The sequence below is a fragment of the Heterostelium album genome (assembly GCF_000004825.1).
Source record: "Heterostelium album PN500 unplaced genomic scaffold PPL_scaffold2, whole genome shotgun sequence".
NCBI lineage: Eukaryota > Evosea > Eumycetozoa > Acytosteliales > Acytosteliaceae > Heterostelium > Heterostelium album.
This window is the reverse complement of record NW_008805064.1, coordinates 1-18140: the sequence shown is the minus strand read 5'-3', so window position 1 is coordinate 18140 and position 18140 is coordinate 1. Positions and strand designations below refer to the sequence as shown.

The 18140-nt window shown below is 30.4% G+C and overlaps 7 protein-coding genes across 7 annotated transcripts; 3 read left to right on the top strand and 4 right to left on the bottom strand.

Annotated features, from left to right (window-relative positions):
* Nucleotides 1–760: 760 nt before the first annotated feature.
* Nucleotides 761–9753, top strand: PPL_01353 (uncharacterized protein; the record flags this gene model as incomplete). Its single annotated transcript, XM_020572362.1, has 14 exons — nucleotides 761–1327; nucleotides 1715–1900; nucleotides 1998–2861; nucleotides 2947–5455; nucleotides 5539–6111; nucleotides 6180–6719; nucleotides 6785–7537; nucleotides 7637–8179; nucleotides 8254–8364; nucleotides 8441–8572; nucleotides 8642–8929; nucleotides 9010–9101; nucleotides 9181–9310; nucleotides 9398–9753. 14 exons carry the CDS (start codon nucleotides 761–763, stop codon nucleotides 9751–9753), a joined length of 7644 nt encoding a protein of 2547 aa, XP_020437677.1.
* A 109-nt stretch (nucleotides 9754–9862) lies between these two features.
* PPL_01352 (uncharacterized protein) lies at nucleotides 9863–10051 on the bottom strand (the record flags this gene model as incomplete). The annotated part of the gene is made up of 2 exons (XM_020572361.1): nucleotides 9863–9912; nucleotides 9976–10051. The coding sequence occupies 2 exons, from the start codon at nucleotides 10049–10051 to the stop codon at nucleotides 9863–9865; spliced, it is 126 nt and encodes a 41-aa protein (XP_020437676.1).
* Nucleotides 10052–10305: 254 nt separating this feature from the next.
* On the top strand, nucleotides 10306–12073 carry PPL_01351 (uncharacterized protein; the record flags this gene model as incomplete). The annotated part of the gene is made up of 4 exons (XM_020572360.1): nucleotides 10306–10343; nucleotides 10970–11002; nucleotides 11178–11198; nucleotides 12061–12073. 4 exons carry the CDS (start codon nucleotides 10306–10308, stop codon nucleotides 12071–12073), a joined length of 105 nt encoding a protein of 34 aa, XP_020437675.1.
* Nucleotides 12074–12134: 61 nt separating this feature from the next.
* On the bottom strand, nucleotides 12135–13591 carry PPL_01350 (uncharacterized protein; the record flags this gene model as incomplete). Its single annotated transcript, XM_020572359.1, has 5 exons — nucleotides 12135–12387; nucleotides 12419–12668; nucleotides 12726–12849; nucleotides 13447–13469; nucleotides 13516–13591. 5 exons carry the CDS (start codon nucleotides 13589–13591, stop codon nucleotides 12135–12137), a joined length of 726 nt encoding a protein of 241 aa, XP_020437674.1.
* Nucleotides 13592–13845: 254 nt separating this feature from the next.
* PPL_01349 (uncharacterized protein) lies at nucleotides 13846–14288 on the top strand (the record flags this gene model as incomplete). The annotated part of the gene is made up of 2 exons (XM_020572358.1): nucleotides 13846–13883; nucleotides 14216–14288. The coding sequence occupies 2 exons, from the start codon at nucleotides 13846–13848 to the stop codon at nucleotides 14286–14288; spliced, it is 111 nt and encodes a 36-aa protein (XP_020437673.1).
* Nucleotides 14289–14752: 464 nt separating this feature from the next.
* PPL_01348 (uncharacterized protein) lies at nucleotides 14753–14818 on the bottom strand (the record flags this gene model as incomplete). Its single annotated transcript, XM_077398147.1, has 1 exon — nucleotides 14753–14818. The coding sequence occupies one exon, from the start codon at nucleotides 14816–14818 to the stop codon at nucleotides 14753–14755; it is 66 nt and encodes a 21-aa protein (XP_077254284.1).
* Nucleotides 14819–15198: 380 nt separating this feature from the next.
* Nucleotides 15199–17741, bottom strand: PPL_01347 (uncharacterized protein; the record flags this gene model as incomplete). The annotated part of the gene is made up of 5 exons (XM_020572357.1): nucleotides 15199–15224; nucleotides 15492–16291; nucleotides 16433–16476; nucleotides 17088–17521; nucleotides 17588–17741. Coding segments are annotated over 5 exons (1458 nt in total), but the record flags the coding sequence as incomplete, so codon positions are not given.
* Nucleotides 17742–18140: the final 399 nt, after the last annotated feature.

Here is an 18140-nt window from a genome sequence, read left to right as displayed (position 1 = left end):
AAAAAAAAAGCTGCAAAAATGATGAAAAAGATTTTTTTCAAGATCACTTTTCTTTCGTTTTATCATAAAAATATCAAATTTTTATTTGCATATATATATAGATTGACGAAGTGCTAATGTGCCAACTTTACTTCCCTCATTTGCTTACTTCCCTCATTTGCAAACTTTGTAAAAAACAACAACATCGAAAAGATCATAATTCGTGTGCTGTCATTTCACAAAATCTTAGTTATCTCTCCTGCACATCCTTCAGTACGGTACTGATATCAAAGATTGACGAAGTGCGAATGTACCAACTTTACTTCCCTCATTCGCAAACTTTGTGAAAAACAACAACATCAGAAAGATCTTAATTCGTGTGTTGTCATTTCACGAAATCTTAAAGTAATCTCTCCTTGCACATCCTTCAGTACGGTACTGATATCAAACAAAAACAAATTTAGTTTAATCATATCATATCATCTTTTTCTATATTTTATTAAAATAGATATAAATATTTATGAAAAAAAGTAATAGAATAGATATTATTCCAAAGACAGTGTTACTCTTCCAACTGGTTTTGTTGTTAGTGACTCTGTTACCATATGGATCGTTTGCTGCGGAACCTGCATGTTTGTCACCAGAGAACAAAGCCGTAGATTGGTGGTATATTAAGAAACTACCAAACACCGGATCGTACCTATATACCGATAGCGCTGACCAAACCATACGATGGATGCCGAAACCAATTCAGAGCATTGAGAGCAGTCTTGCTTTGACTATGGGCCAATTCCTTTTGCCAAAGATTGTTTCGATTTCCTACAATGATAAGGCATGGCTCAACGACTCCAACGGTAACGTTGCAACTCAATTGAACCCAACGACACAAGACGGTAGTAGCGGTCTGGGTAAAGGGGTTCTCGGCTACGACACTACAACCAAGAATGGTATCCACATTGTTCATTCTCTCGAAGGTTTTCCAATTCCATTGAATTCCACAAACTTTGTGGTTGGTAGCAGCAAAACTCCAGATCAGAGATGGTTTCCAACCGATTCGATACTTTCTGGATTCTCCTATTATAATGCAACCTTCGGACATTCATTCCTTTGTACAAAGGTTCAACAATCGAGTTTAATGCAAGTAATGACCACAATAAAGAGTTCCAATCCTTCTATCTACACATTGAATGCCGACAAACCTTATGCAGCTGAAATTAGTTTCCTTCTCGATGGTCAACCAACATCTTCATCGACAATCACCTCGAATCTTTACTCTACATTGGGTTATCAATTAATTGGTGGATTTGATATCTGGAACACAACTAATCAACAATACCTTAGTATTCCTGTAAGTATTCAAATAGTTATAGATTCTTATTTTTTTATTTTATTTTATATTATTTTTATTTTATTTTATTTATTTTTCAAAAACAACCTGTTCCCGCCTAAAAAAAAAAGATGAAAAGATGATCTTTCTTTGTAAAATGATTTTAATTTTAAATTTTTATTTTTTTTGAACATCTTTTTAATTTTAGTTTTTTTTTAATATTTGGTAATCATTTGATCTAGAGATTAAAAAAAAAATTAAAAAGGGGAGTTAATATGAGAGTGTGGTGTGTTTTGATTAATTTTATAAATTTCTAATAAAGTATTTATTTTTATTTTTTATTTTATTTAAATTTTCATTTGATTCATAATGCTGAATGACGAAATCAACTAATTATTTTATTTTTAGTTACAATATAAATTAGCAGAAAATTCAACTGGAGTTTCAGAGTTTAGATTTAGTAATGAGTTTATTAAAAACAACAGTATTCCATTCAGTATCTCTGCTTGGACATCATCTATTGATGCCTCTCATATCTCTTTTGACAATGAAACTCAATTCTGTGTTGGTTCATTAGATCAATCCTATTTAAAGGTAATTATTTATTATATGATAATTAAAAAATCGTAAATTTATTGTTACTAATAAATTTATCTATTTATTTATGAATTACATAAATTACATTTTTTAGAAAGGAATTAAAGTATGTGTGAAATCAAAAACTTTGGTTGCTTTCCACAAACAAATTAGTCAGAGAGTATTCAATACAACATGCCAATCAGCCATCAATGGCGATTGTGTTACCACTGCCTTCCAGACACCACAATACTTCCGAGGTTTGCTCATGGCATCACCATTAAGTGGAAGTAACGTAAGTCCAGCTCTAAAAAATGTTGTCGATCTCCTGAGAAATGATTTAGTTTTTAGACAAACCAAGATTTTAGTTAGATCAGTCTCTGTCAATAACAATACATTGGAATGTGATTTCAGTTGCCTCGATTCCATTGCCGAACAGTATAACTTTACCACAGACTCCAATGGTGTTTTCGAGTTTGACAAAAGTTCGAACCAGACCGTTCAAATCTACCTTGAAGATGCATTGCGCAATCTTACAATCGTCAACACAAGTACATCAACTCCACTCAGATATCAGTCGACTCTTGGTTTCAACTTAGATGGCCAAAACTATACCGATGCCAACAATAACACAAAAGATCCCAGACCACTTTACTATTTACTTTTCCAACAATTGATTGAAGCAACCAATCAAGCAGCATTACAACCACTTGTTATTCCAAAGGTTAAAGTTGTAATTCACCTTGAAAATTCCACTGGATACATCAACGATGATCTGACAGCTCACTTTAACACGAGTTGTCTCGATTCTATCATTCAAGTATATTCATACCACCTCATTAAATCATTGAATCCATTGTTCACAATAAACTTAGATCAATTAAAGAATTCCGGTAAAAACCAAGGATGGTCAACTTCAACTCAAACAGATGCATTCATTCAATCACTCATTAATGTTTTTTCTACATTATTAAAACAAGTATGTATTAAATTATAATATTATAATACAATTCCAAAATCAAACAAAATATTAATGAAAATATCTTACATTACAAAATTAATAGAGAGCATTCCCATCTCTTGCAACCAACACTGAAATTTCAATTAATAATTGCACTTTGATTCAAGACATTGAAAAGTTTAACAATTTCGATTCGAACGGAACGAGATCATTTGGATGGATATCAGCTTATCTTTGGGATTTGATTGATATCACCAATGATGACAACTATCTTGAACTTTCAAAGAAAGGTATTCTAAATGTCGATGGTAACAATCAAAATTCAATCGAATTGTTTGATTTCATCGGTGTTTTGAAAAGCTACACAACTACTTCCACTCCTAATATTTTGGAATTCAACAACAACCTTATTTCATTCATCGGAGCAACCTATCCTGATTCATCAGAAGACAAAGTACAATGGATCAATAGAATCGGAATCTATAACAATATCTTTGATTGTCAGACATGTCGAGTCGATCCAGCACCAACCAACAATGATCCTTCATCACTCACCGATTATCTACTTTCCAAAGGAATATGTCCATCGAGTTTTGACCAAGTTGGTTTCTCAATCGATATCCTCGAGAAACTTTTAAGTAACTGGGCAACAACAACAACCAGCGGTGATTGGTCATCAAACCAAGGTTTATCATTCCTCTTCTCCACTTCATTCCAAACAGCATACCAAAACAACATTCTTTTTAGATCATTGCTCCAAAAGATGAATAGTGACCTCTGTTCATTTTCATTACTTCCATTTATGACACCACTTGGCCTACAGATGGCCAACGAACTTTTAAATTCATTACTATCAATTTCAACTGAGAGACAAACCTATAATCTCATCGATACCTATTATATTCCAAATAATATTGATACCACGCAACCTGGAATTGCAATTGTATCATACAACAATAAACTATGTTCAATGGTTTCCGTGACTTTGGATCAATTCAATTTGGGTGATGATGTATTATCGAGTTGCAACAGTGGTCCAATTGTTTTCATTATTGATAATCTCTCAGGTCCAACATCAAGCAACACATTAATAACGATTGTTGGAAGAAATCTCGATAAAACTGGAACTGTAATTAAAGTTGGTGATAAAACTTGTCAAAATCCAACCATTACAAAGTTAGCAAACAACAATCAACAAATGACATGTTCCATTGGACCAGGATATGGAATACATTCAATCACATACTTTGGAAGTCAGAGTTCATTGGTTCAAGAGATGAACTACCTTGTTAAAACCTATACATTTACCTACAATACACCAGTTGTCACATCGATTTCAACCAATGAAGATTTCATTAATACTATTGGAACATCAGTGACTGTCAATGGTCAGAATTTCCATACTACAGAAACATCAAGCCAACAAACACCTTCTTATGTCCAACTATTGATAAACAACAAAAAGACAGCTGCAACATTGATTCCAAGTACCAACGGAATGAATGACAAACTTGTATTCACAACCGATGGAACAGGTGTTGATAAAACAGTTATTGTTCAAGTTGGTGAGCAGCTTTCAAATCATGATATCACAATCAGTTATAAAGCACCAACAATCACTTCAATATCAATAAAAGATCCAGTACCAACACTTGGTGGTGGAGCACTTGAAGTTGTAGGAACATCATTCGGTTCAGATTCAGATCAATTCGATATCAATATTGGTGATGGATCATGTGAAGATATCGTGTTAATCAGTGATACCAAAGCAAGTTGTACAATTCCAAGTGGAAGTGGAAGGTTACTTGTCACAGTTCAGGTCGATAGTCAACAAACAGAGTTGTCACAAGATTTTGCAATCATTTACAAAGGACCAAATATCCTTCAACTTGTTCATCCAGAATTCAATACCTCTATATATAACGATTTCTGGATTGCCGGTACCGATTTTGGATCTGAAGAAGACATTCCAATGATTTCACTCTATGGATTTGCAGCAGCGGAATGTGAATACGATTTCGAGAACTGTTACAAGTCCAAAGAATACTTTGACTCCAATGGTAATTCAATAGATCCACCAACACAACAATATATCGATGGTGCTGAATATGACCCGTATATCGATTTAAGTGATTCATTCAGAACAACAGTTGATTTCTATTGTATCAAGTGTTTGCTTCCACCTGGATTTGGTGACAATATTTCTGTTGCCGTTGTGAACGATCTCACATATGGTTGGACATTCCTCGACCATACACTGACATTCCCAAATTCCAAGATTTACTCAATCGAACCACTCAATAGCAGCACCGATGGAAACACTACAATTTCGATCACTGGTACAAACTTTGTTCCCAACGAATATATTGTATATTCATATGACAATGATACCGATACCTATGTAGACGATGCACTTTTGGAAGGACCAATCACATTCTCGAATATCACACTCGACAAGACACTAACTACAAACAACAATTTCACAAATTCGACATTCATCACAACAGTAATTCCAGCCGGAATTGGAAAGAATCTCAACATTTCAATATCACTTGGAAATGTTGTTGATATCGACACATTCAACAAAAGATCATTCACTTTTTCATACAATCGTAATTATTATCCATTTAATCTCTTTCTTTATCAACCTAAAAAATATGAAAACTAACTTGACTATTATTCTATTTATTTTTAGCCCCCAATGTAACAAAGAAAATTGTAAATCAACCAACAAAAGGTGGATTATTTTCAATTGAAGGTTTAGATTTTGTTCCAGAGATTCTTGCCAAATCACAACAAACATTCCCAAATAGTAATGTTACAATCGATGGTAAACTATGTACCTCTTTGCTTTGGATCAATTCGACATTGATAAACTGCACTGTTGTCGAAGGTATCGGTGCAAATTTGACACTTGAAGTATTTGTTGGAAATCAAAGTAGTATTTCAGATGGAAAGAGTTCAATTAAATTATTCTCGTATATTGCACCAAACGTTACATCTGAAGAATTAAGTGGTACATCAAAAGGAAATGTTGAAATTACAATCAAAGGATCAAACTTTGTTCCAGCAAGTGTTGTGACATCAGCGACAAACGACAAGACAAACAATTATATTTCGATCGATGGCAACCAATGTTTATCGATAAAATGGGAGAACGATCAAACATCATATTGCACAATTCCACCTGGAATTGGAACTGATTTAAATGTTCTGGTTGTTGTTGGAAATCAAAAATCACCAAACAATACAGTATTCTCTTATGATAGTAAGTAATTATAGTTAATTTCATTTAATTTGATTATTTTATTAATTATTATTATATCATATCAATAGGACCAATTTTAGAAAAAGATTTATATTACTCAGGACCAAATGAAGGTCAATATGAAATTACAATTAAAGGATCAAACTTTGTACCATCTGAAATTGCAGATAAAGTTACAAAATCAGAGAACAATACAATTAAGATCAACGATGTTGAATGTCCATCAATAAGATGGTCAACTTCATCGATTTGTTATTGTACAATTCCTCAAGGTTCTGGACATAATCTCACAGTCAATGTTACAGTTGGAGGTCAATGGACATCAACAAACGATTATTTCTCATATTATGACATTCCTGAAATTTCATCGATTCAACCACTCAGTGATGTCGATGGAACTGAACCAATTACAATCACAGGTAAATTCTTCTATGGTAAAGATCTAAAGGTTCTCTTTGAAGAAAAAGCACTTGATTCATCCAAGATTCTGTCGATTTCTGAAACCAAGATTATATTCACTTGTCCAAGTGGAGGTGGAACCAAATTTAAAGTCCAAGTCAAAGCACATTCTCAAGAAAGTGAAACATTTACATACGATGGATATAAAGGTATGAATTTATCTTTCTTTTATTCAAAAGAGTTTTAATAATTATTAATATTACTTTAAATATAGCACCTTCGAATTTACAAGTTAGACCATCAAGTGGAAAAACAGATGAGAGTCAACCAATTGATATTTCAGGAAATAATCTTGGTTTGTTAGGAGAAAAAGTTAAAGTTACCATTGATGGAAAGAATTGTATCAATCCAGTTGTCTCTTCTTCTTCGTTAGTTACATGCTATACTCCATTTGGAAGTGAAGGAACAAAGACATTAACTCTTACCTTCAAAGGACAATCTGGTGACTCTCAGTACACTTATGAAGAGGAAGAAGAAAGTAGTGATCATCAGAGTGATGATGATGAAACCGACGGTGATGATGATCCTTCAGACACTACCGACAGTGGAGAATCGTGGTGGGATAAACTTAAGAATGTATGGAAGGCTGTTGTTACAGTTGTGGTCACTGTTGTCGTTGCTGTGGCAGTAGCTATCGAGATGTTAGCTACGGAAGCGGTTGCAGCAACATTTGCACTTGCAGAAATTACGATTCAAACAGCAGAAGGATTGACATTTGTTATTGAGAATGTTGCTGCTGAAGTTACAACATTCGTAATTGAAGAACTTGCTCAACCTTTATCAGCTGAACTTCTTGGTGTTTTAGAAACAACTGAAGTTTTAGTGACAGAGAATGCATTTTTCGCCAATATTAAATTACTTGTCACTCTTTTATTCGTTGGTGGAGGAACCGCTACAGGTGTTGCTGCTGGATTTACTGGAAAATATGTTGGAATTGGAAAAACCACAACCGATACAACTTATCCATGTAAGTAATTAATTTCAAAAATATTCTTCTATAATTATTAATAATTGCAATGATCGATCATTTTAGATTATTTGAATTTGAATGTATATGTTGATCAAGACATGACTGGTTTACTTGTTGATCCATCGATTCAACAGAAATTCTCAGACTTTAAATCCATTTTGATTCAATTGAATATCACTCAAAACGATGGAACTATAAAGACTAGATATTACACTCCAGAGGTTGGAGGTGTTAATATGCCAGTTGAAGGAGATACTATTCTCACGATTATAACGAAATCATCTCAATTTAGACCAATGATCAACAATATCAAATATAAATTCTCTGATTATCCACCGTATACAAAGAATATAGCTGAATCGATTGGATTGTTAAGATCCGATTATATTAGCGATGAACGTGCAATATTCTATGACAATAATGGTGCAAGATTAACTCTACCAATTGGTGTCTATCAATCAGATTTCCTTTCCAATATTGGTTGGATCAATTCACGAATCAGTTCAATCACAACCATTTGGAATCTAACAATAAGTGTCTGGACATCCAATTCAGTGACACAATATTATGGACCTATCACATATGGTACTCCAATGACATTACCATCCAATATAATCAAACTTGAAATATTCTTGAATTGTAAGTAAACTTATTTGAATCTTGATAATTAGACTTTTTAAAACTAATATAGCATATAAAAATATTTTAATTAGCAACTGTTACCAATGTTAAGAAATTGGAAATTGAATCACCAACAATTGGTACTCAAATTACAATCAATAATGCATACCCAACAATGAAATCACTCAATATCTTCTTGGATGGTATGTACATTATATTATTCTTTTTTTATTAAATATTATTCGATATTTTATTAACTTAAACTACAAATATACTTAGACCAACTTGTAAACTGTGTAATAAATGCAAAGATATTGAAATGTCCGATTTCAGCAGGAATTCAAAACAAAACACTCTCACTTCGTTGGAACAACTATGATGTTTATCAAAAGTATAATATATTCTATACTGGTATGTTTATGATATTATTATTTAAAATATTATTGTATTAACAATAATCACATTTTTCATATAAAATAGCACCAGTAATCACTTCACATATTGAGAATTTAGATATTCAACAAAATGGTCTTCCAAATATTGGATCTTTGATTTTCCACTTGAAAGGTACCAACTTTATTCCAAAAAATGTCAATCCATTGAATTCTAAGGTTTTGATCTCTGGTGAACCATGTCAATTTACCAAATGGGTTGATGAAAACAATATCATTTGTCTATCATCAATCAATCCATCTGCAACTCTCAATAGTTTTATTGAATTAACAATTGGTTCAACAACAAGCAAACCATACGCATTTAACTATATTTGTAAGTAGCAATATAATTTTTTAATGATTTGTACAGTATTTAGTATGACTAATAGATATCTCGTTTTTGAATAATTTAAGCACCAATTTGTGTTGGAGATACAATCAATGGAGAAACCACTCTTGCATCTGGTACTCATCTCGCACTTAGTCAACCATTTACATCAATTTTTGTAAGTTTAAAATCAAACATCATTCAATTAAAAATTGAACATCCTACTAATATCAAATCATATGTTAATTGATAAATAGTCACCATCGAATTGTTATTCAGAAATTAACTATGTAAATTCTTCATTGATTGTAACACAAGTCTCATGGTTTGGAAATCTTACAACAACACCAGAGAGTCTCACAACCATTGATAATATTACTATTTCATGTAAGAAATACTCATTCATCCATATTCTCATGAACATTAAACAAACTAACTACTTCTTTTTTTTTTATTTTACCATATTTATTTCAGCACCAAGTTGTAAATGGAATTTAACATTTGTTGATTCACAATCACAAACACTTAAACTTGGAAAAGGTCATTACGATGAAGCGTATCTTCAATCGATTGGATGGTCAAATAGAATTGTTTCATTCGATGTGACTGTTGGTTGCAGAGTCACTGTGAGCAAGACAGCACCAACAAACTCTGCATTCTCGATTTCAACACATTCCAACATCACTCAAGAAACAATGCCAACACAACTCTTGTCTCAAATTACAACGATTGAGATCTCTGATTGGAATTTGGACAATGTTGATTTTGGTGTAACCACATATACCAACCAATGGATTAACTTTTATGGTATCGATCAATCAAAACTTTAAAATGAATAGAATAAAAATATGATTTATTATAAAACTATAAAATATTTAAAGATATAATTTCAGTACCAATTAAAAATTTCTGATTTTATTTGTTCTTTTAAGATTCTTTTTAATTAACTGCCATGCGTACTGTCTCACAAGTCTTATCAAATAATTCTTCTAAAATTAGAATTTAAATAGTTAATAGATATTCAATTATAAATTTTAGATATTGTAACTTACCTTCAGCCAAGCAAATGGTATTTACTACAACCACGAGTACAAACAATAAAGTATATTTAATAAGATTTCTTGACATTTTATCTTTTAGTTTCTAGGTTTAAAAAGTAAGTAATTTAGTTGTAATGTTTTTATTTTGTTGAAAAACTACAGACTGACCTCAGTATAAATAGAAAAAATTAAACAATCAAAATTTATGATCATACAATAAAACTGTAATTTGAACGATATGATGAATGTAATAGCAATTAAGCAGTTTAACAATTTTTTTGAAATAGATTAAAAACAAAAACAGATTTCCATTTACAGTTATATCAGTTTTTTGAATAAAAGATGGGTATAGATAACTGTGGAGTACTCTTTAAAAATTTGTAATTCTTAATAAAAATTTATATTAAAACGAGTACTTGTTGTTCTATTTAAATTGAAGTTGTAATCATCCTTCCTTATTTTGTTTTTTATTGATAATGCTATCCAATTCAGTGCAATGTTTAAAAATATTTTATATGATGAATCAAAACGAGAACTCGTTCAATCAAATAAGGTTTGTATTAATGATAGAATAAGGAAATAGAACCACTCTATGAAAAATTGATAACATCAGTACATTTTTAAATATATCCTTTACAGTAGCACCATAGCTAGTTTAAATTCCACCATATTAGAAATTGAATTTTATTTAAATGCTGGGAAATCAGAACTCATATTTAATTTTTTTCATTTTTTAGGGAGGCATAAAATGAAATTACACATACTATGAATATTTTATATGATGAATCAAAACGAGTACTCGTTCAATCAAAAATAAGGTTTGTATTAATGATAGAATAAGGAAATAGAACCACTCTATGAAAAATTGATAAACTCAGTACATTTTTAAATATATCATTTACAGTAGCACCATAGCTAGTTTAAATTCCACCACATTAAAAATTGAAATTTTTCGCACATTCAGAATTGTAACAAAAGTATTAAAATTTGTTTTTTTGATAAAAAGAGCATTGATTATTGGTAATAACACTGAAATCAAGTTAATATAATTGGTGGAAAGGGGGAATACTAATGATACTGTAAAACAAACAAATAATATTGGTGTTATTTCATTTAATAGGTTGGGTTTTTTTTTGCACAGCTTTTTTTGGTATTCTCGCATTATTTTTGAAAAATGCACACAAAAGCTAATGCAAAATTTTTTTCTTTTTTAGGGAGAAAAACATTTTGCATTAGTATGTGTAAATTTGCATGTAATTACACACACTAAGAATATTAGAATGATAAAATAAAAAAAGAATATTTATATTAAAAATAACAATAAATAAAAACAAATAAAACAAATAACTTAATCAATAAAAGTTCTTTATTCTATATTTTTTTAGTATTTGAATATTTAGAATTGTATTCTTTATTGAGCAAACTAAATGAAGATAGGAAATGTGTTTTCTCATTCTCAAATAAATTTTGTATATTACTTGTGGATGGTTAGTTGACCTTCAGTACGGCGGACAAAGGGGGATGGTAGTCTCCTTTCTCTGAGAAAGGAGACTACCATCATCATCAGAAAGAAGGGATTTCCTGGAGAATTTCTTTAGATATATTATTTATTTAAATCTGTTTCTTTCTAGGTAAAATCTAAAGAAATCTATTAGATCACATGGAGGAATTTCAATTTGAAATCCAGAGTGCTTTTTGCAAATCTTATTAGTTATATTGTTGTTCATTTTATAATGTTAGTAGATTTAAAAATAATAGTATAAACTAATAATATGGTAATGATAGTGAAAATTTGTTTTTATACATTATTTATTCCTTTTGGTGAATTTAATATGAAATCGATTCAAGTAATAATCTCATTTTAACCCAAATACAATTAGTTTTTTGATACACAACAAATCTATATCAGCCACCAATTTATTTTCTAACCATCTTAAACTTGGTACTATCATGATACTCACAGTTTTGATATCTTCAAAAACATCTTTGGATATGATGCCACTGGAATACTCATATCTAGTTTCCTATAAGTCTTTAACCTTTTCTATCAGTGATTTAAAGCTTTTTTCGATAACCCTACGTTTTTATTTAATTAAGTGTAGGTAATTAAATAATTCGCAATCTACTATTATTATTTATGTACATATTTTATTGTCAATATTAGATTCAGATTAAGATGATCTTAAAAGAAGTTGTTTTCTTTTCAGTTTCTCCAAGTAGAGTTCCAATTCTTTTTTATCGAGCTTTGAGAGTAATGTTTGATAGAATTCGTCGAGTAACTCGGTATTGGTGAGCATATCCGTGGTGAAGTCAGGCACAACAACCGTTGTTGAACCTGCATTAGCCGAACTGTACGGCGGTGAATAGGAAGAGGACATCGATTGCAAGTTTGTCGGTCGTTCCTCACTGTTCAGCTGTCCTTTCCTATCCAATATAACATAGTTGGTTCCTTCACAAAGTCCAACGATCAATATCTTCGCCACCCTCTTCCTTGGCCATAACTAAAGAACCTATCTGACCAGGTAATTGCCGTTTATTCTTTGTTATTATTACCTTACTATTGTTATTGTTATTGTTATTATACTTTGATTTGTTATCATTATGATCATGATTACTTTGTTGTTTATCGTTATTGTTTTTATAATTTTTATTATTTGATTGATGTTCTGATTCTTGTTGTTGTTGTTGTTGATTCGATGATAATACTAAACTAAATGAATATAGAGTATGATCGTATGTTCCAATGATCAATTCATTCTTGCCATCAAGATCGATATCACCTATCAGAATAGCAGAGGCATTGGGTGGTAGTCTTTGTGATATCGTCGTTATCAATTCTTTACCAACGATATCATCACTATGTACATTATATATTACAAACACCTTCTGATGAAATAACAACTAAAAGATTCTGTATCAAATATATATATAAATGCGGTTTATATTAATTTAAATGTGTTGAAAATCTAAAATCGATATTATTAATGCCCTTGAGGGTTTGAATAAAGTAGTCCTTCTTTAGCCAAATCATCCTTGGTTGCTGGTTTCGAACCCCGCATAGTGCACTTTATTTGGGTGAGGTGAAGTTCATATTGGGCAATAGGGTTCAAATTCACCAGCCAAATGTTCCAAAGGACCAAGAACCGGTGTTGTGTCTAACCGATCAAATCCAAAATAAGCATCCTAAGAAATTAGCCAATCCAAACCATCTAAACCTTCTCAGCTAAGCAATTAGACAAGCCAATCCAAACAATCTCAACCATCTCAAGCTAAGCAATTAAAAAAAACTTAGATTATTAATAATATCTATATTTTTTTTTAACATATTTTATAGTTTTATTAAGATTTTTAACATATGTTAAAAATATTTGAATCAATAAAACTATAAAATATTTAAAGATATAATTTCAGTACCAATTAAAAATTTTCTGATTTTTATTTGTTCTTTTAAGATTCTTTTTAATTAGCTGCTAGGAGTACTACATCACAAGTCTTATCAACTTCTTCTTAAATTAAATAGTTAATAGATAAATTTTAGATATTGTAACTTACCTTCAGCCAAGCAAATGGTATTTACTACAACCACGAGTACAAACAATAAAGTATATTTAATAAGATTTCTTGACATTTTATCTTTTAGTTTCTAGGTTTAAAAAGTAAGTAATTTAGTTGTAATGTTTTTATTTTGTTGAAAAACTACAGACTGACCTCAGTATAAATAGAAAAAATTAAACAATCAAAATTTATGATCATACAATAAAACTGTAATTTGAACGATATGATGAATGTAATAGCAATTAAGCAGTTTAACAATTTTTTTGAAATAGATTAAAAACAAAAACAGATTTCCATTTACAGTTATATCAGTTTTTTGAATAAAAGATGGGTACAGATAACTGTGGAGTACTCTTTAAAAATTTGTAATTCTTAATAAAAATTTATATTAAAATGAGTTCTTGTTGTTCTATTTAAAATGAAGTTGTAATCATCCTTCCTTATTTTGTTTTTTATTGATAATGCTATCCAATTCAGTGCAATGTTTAAAAATATTTTATATGATGAATCAAAATGAGAACTCGTTCAATCAAATAAGGTTTGTATTAATGATAGAATAACCACTCTTGATAAATTGATAACCTCAGTACATTTTTAAATATATCATTTACAGTAGCACCATAGCTAGTTTAAATTCCACTACATTAAAAATTGAAATTTTATTTAAATATGTTGTATTAAAATTTGTTTTTTTTAGAAAAAGAGTAATGATTATTGATAACAACACTGAAAATCGAGTTAATATAATTGGTGTAAAGGGGGCATACTAAAAACAAACAAAAAATATTTGTGTTATTTCATTTTATAGGTTGGGTTTTTTTTGCACAGCTTTTTTTGAAATTACACACATTTAATAAGATTAATAGAATGATAAAACAAAAAACTAAAAATAAATAAAAACAAATTAACAAACAACTTAATCAATAAAAAAGTTCTTAATTGGTACCTGGTTTGGTTATATTTTAAACAATAAAAGTTCTTCATTCTATGTATTTTTTTAGTATTTGATTTAGAATTGTATTGCTACTACAAAATTTTTTTGAGAATGAGTAAACACATTTCCTATCTTCATTTAGTTTGCTCAATAAAGGTTAAATATTATTTTAAAGGTTAAATATTATTAATATTATGAAGTATCAAAGTATTTATTATAATAAATTAAAATATGATAAATTAATAAATTAATAAATTAATATTGTTGGAAATACTTAAATATTTAAACTTTTCCACATTTTCATGGTGCGTCTACATCACCGCACTTGAATTCTTCAATGATTGCTTTTCGAGATAATGATGGCATTTTTCAAAATAGAGAAGGACGGAGGTAACCTCTGGCCCGTTCCTTCCAAGCGCTCTATACTCTAGATTGTTGAATTCGCTTATCGATAGGTTGTGGAAGTCACTGATGGATTGAAATTCTTATAAGAATTGGATGGTGATTGGCGAATAGTTAATGTTTACCGCAGTGGCTGTGTGATGTGATGTTTTTAAGTAGTTGACTGTCTATAAACGAGTAAGTAAGTAGAAGCAACGTATCGCATCTACTATTTCTTCACGATCGTGGTAATGTGTGGAGTACAATTGTGGTAAAGTAGTGAGTTGTATAGGCATATGACGTCTGCCTTGTGTAGCGATTACATGTCAATCGATAAGAGATTTGCTAATCGTAGCTTCCAATTACTATATAATTGGAACAGTCATGTTCTCTGTTTAAGTTTAAAAATGGAATCGTCCGCTTCATCACAGGTGTTCTCATCTGTTTGTTGGAGATCGCTCCACTTAGCCTTCCTTCTTTAGGTATTTGTTTGTGCAGTCTTTGGCAATGTGTCCTTGCTGACCACATGCGTAGCAATCTTTGTTTTTGATGAGGACCGCTCTTTTTTCTTTATAGAGTCTGGAGAAATCAGGTCTCGAGACCTGAGCCCGTTCCGTCTTGTGGTAGATATAGGGTGCAAATTGTTTACGATATATACTACTGTCATATTTGTTGTTTCTTTTTCGAACAATATTATTGTTCTGATTATTGTTGTTATTGTAAATGTTGTAGTTGTTGTTATTATCATAGTTATAACTATTGTTATGGTTATTGTAATCGTAATTATAATTGTAATTATTCTGGCTGTTGTTGTTATTGTTGTTGTTTTCATCATTACTGCGATGTTTAACACAGTTATTATAGTTATCATTATTAATATATTTATTATTATTATTATTTAAAGTAGTAGTAGTAGTAGTAGTGTTGTTTTGATGTTGAGTGTTGTTGTTGTGCTCCAGATTGTAGGCAATATCAATGACAGCGGTTAGTTTTTTGTCCTGCCAGTTGGTAGTAACAAAGAGGTCACGAAGGTCATCTCTTAGTTTCGACACAAACGTTGTGACTGTCTGCTTCATGTCATCGTTGTATCTTGCCGGAAGTAACGTGTAGAACTTGTCGGCAAACTCTAGCACTGTGAGATCACCTTGCTTGAGCCTACCAAAGGTATCCTCATTATTAACGGAGATCATATAGTGTTTATCTACTGCATCCGCTAGTTCAGAGAAGGTGGTAGGTTGCGATCCTTCGGCCAGTTGATTGTACCATATTCTCATGTCGTCGGGAACGAAAAGGAAGACAAAGTTCTTCTCACTGGGAGGCGGATCCATATTCAATGTATAGATTTTCCAGAGGTTGTTGATTTGAAACTTCCACTGAACAGGATCAGCTCTCAGGACGCCAGCATAAGCATTCGTTGCAAGAATGAGCGACGTAAGTAATTGAGATGAATCCATATTCCTTTATTTATGATCGATGTGAACAGGATGATTATGGTATTGGTATTGATATAGTTATTAACTTAGTTGTCAGTTGGTGATTAGTTGTAGTTTGTTATTATTATTATTATTATTATCTTTGTAGCTAGCTATTGAGTGATACGGTGTCGTTGTCACTGTTGTCAACGGTCCGTTGTTTGATAAGTCCTGTAAAATGAAATAACACACATATATATATATATATATCCATCTATTGTAAAAAAATGAGTAATATCTGTACATAAACAAGTTACAAATTTTAATTTAATTAAATTTCGAAAAATGATCTAAAAAAAAAAGGATTTCTTTGAATTACAGCTACCACTCCTCTCCTGTTTTAATTACATTAAAAAAACCGCAGATAATTACATTAAAAAAAAAGATATTGCAATGAGATAAAAAATGTTTTATTAAATATATATTTTTAAACTATTATTACCCAAATCATGTAATAATAAATAAATAAAAAAAATTCCAAAATTTTTTTTACTTTTATGTGGTTTGAGTTGTATTAAATGAGTATACCCCCATTATTGATTTTTGGATATATTTTTTGTTTTTTTTTGACATAATTCATGAATTTATTTTCATTTAAACAAGTGCAAAACCAAATAATTCAACAAAATTACAAAAAAACAATAAAATTTCAAAATTTTTCCAAATTTTTTACAAAAAAAATTTTATTTAAATGTAAAATTTAAAAGTAAAAATCAAGTTAGAACTTTATTTTATTATTCTCTAAAAGCTTTTTTCATTCCAAGCTGAATATCAATGTTTACAATATAGTTAACAACCAAGAAAGCCAAATCCAATTTTTCTTTTGAGCCCCTCCATGCCTTTTCAAAGCAATGGAATTTTTTAATTCTCCCAAAATAATTTTCTACAACAGCACGATTGGAATTGATAAAAGAATTTTCTGCTTTCTGTTCTGGTGTAAACGGAACTTTGACTTTCATAGTTTTGTTTGGGTTTCTTATTGATGGCTCTTTCCTTGACAATTTCTTATTTGGTGCAAAAATTCTATTTCCACCAATATAACCCTTGTCTCCCAGCATCCAATATGACGGAGATAGTAAATGATCAATTTCATTCCCAATAGACGAGTAAATACTGGCATCATGTTGACTACCAGGAAATGGACCTCTTAGTGATAGTAGTTCCCCCTTCAAACCTACTACAGCTTCATATTTATAGCCATGTATTTTATGTTTTGCTACAATTTTTAATTCTTAAAATTAGCTAAATAAAATTATTAAATTTATATATTTATAATACATACTACAATATAATGATTTGTACAAATATCCATCAATAGGTTTTGGGATTTGTAGAAGGGTAGTATCAACAGCACAGTTTACAAGTTTAGTTTGAATGGCATCACCAGAACCAAAAGAATACTCTTTAATGACCAAATTATCTAGAATATTTGGATTCTTATCATATAAGATTAATTTAGTTATGATTTTAGAAATAGAAAAGTTAAATTTATTACTTACCACTTTGATTTCTTCGTATTTTGTTCCACCCACACTAATTTATGCGTAAAAATACTCGACTTAGATTTTTTTCGAAAAAAAAAAACTCATTCTAGGTTGACCACTTTAAATTTAAAAAAAATGTTTTTTTTTCAATTTTGCCAAGGTTACCAATATTAAATTTTCGATCAAAAAAAAAAAAAAATCGACTTAATATAAATCATTGAATAATAATCATATATATTGAATAATAAAATAATTTTATCGCTCCTTACATACTTATACTATTAGCTAATCTTTATATTTATATTAATAATTAAATCGTTATCATTATTAAATAAGTGTATAGTAAAAATC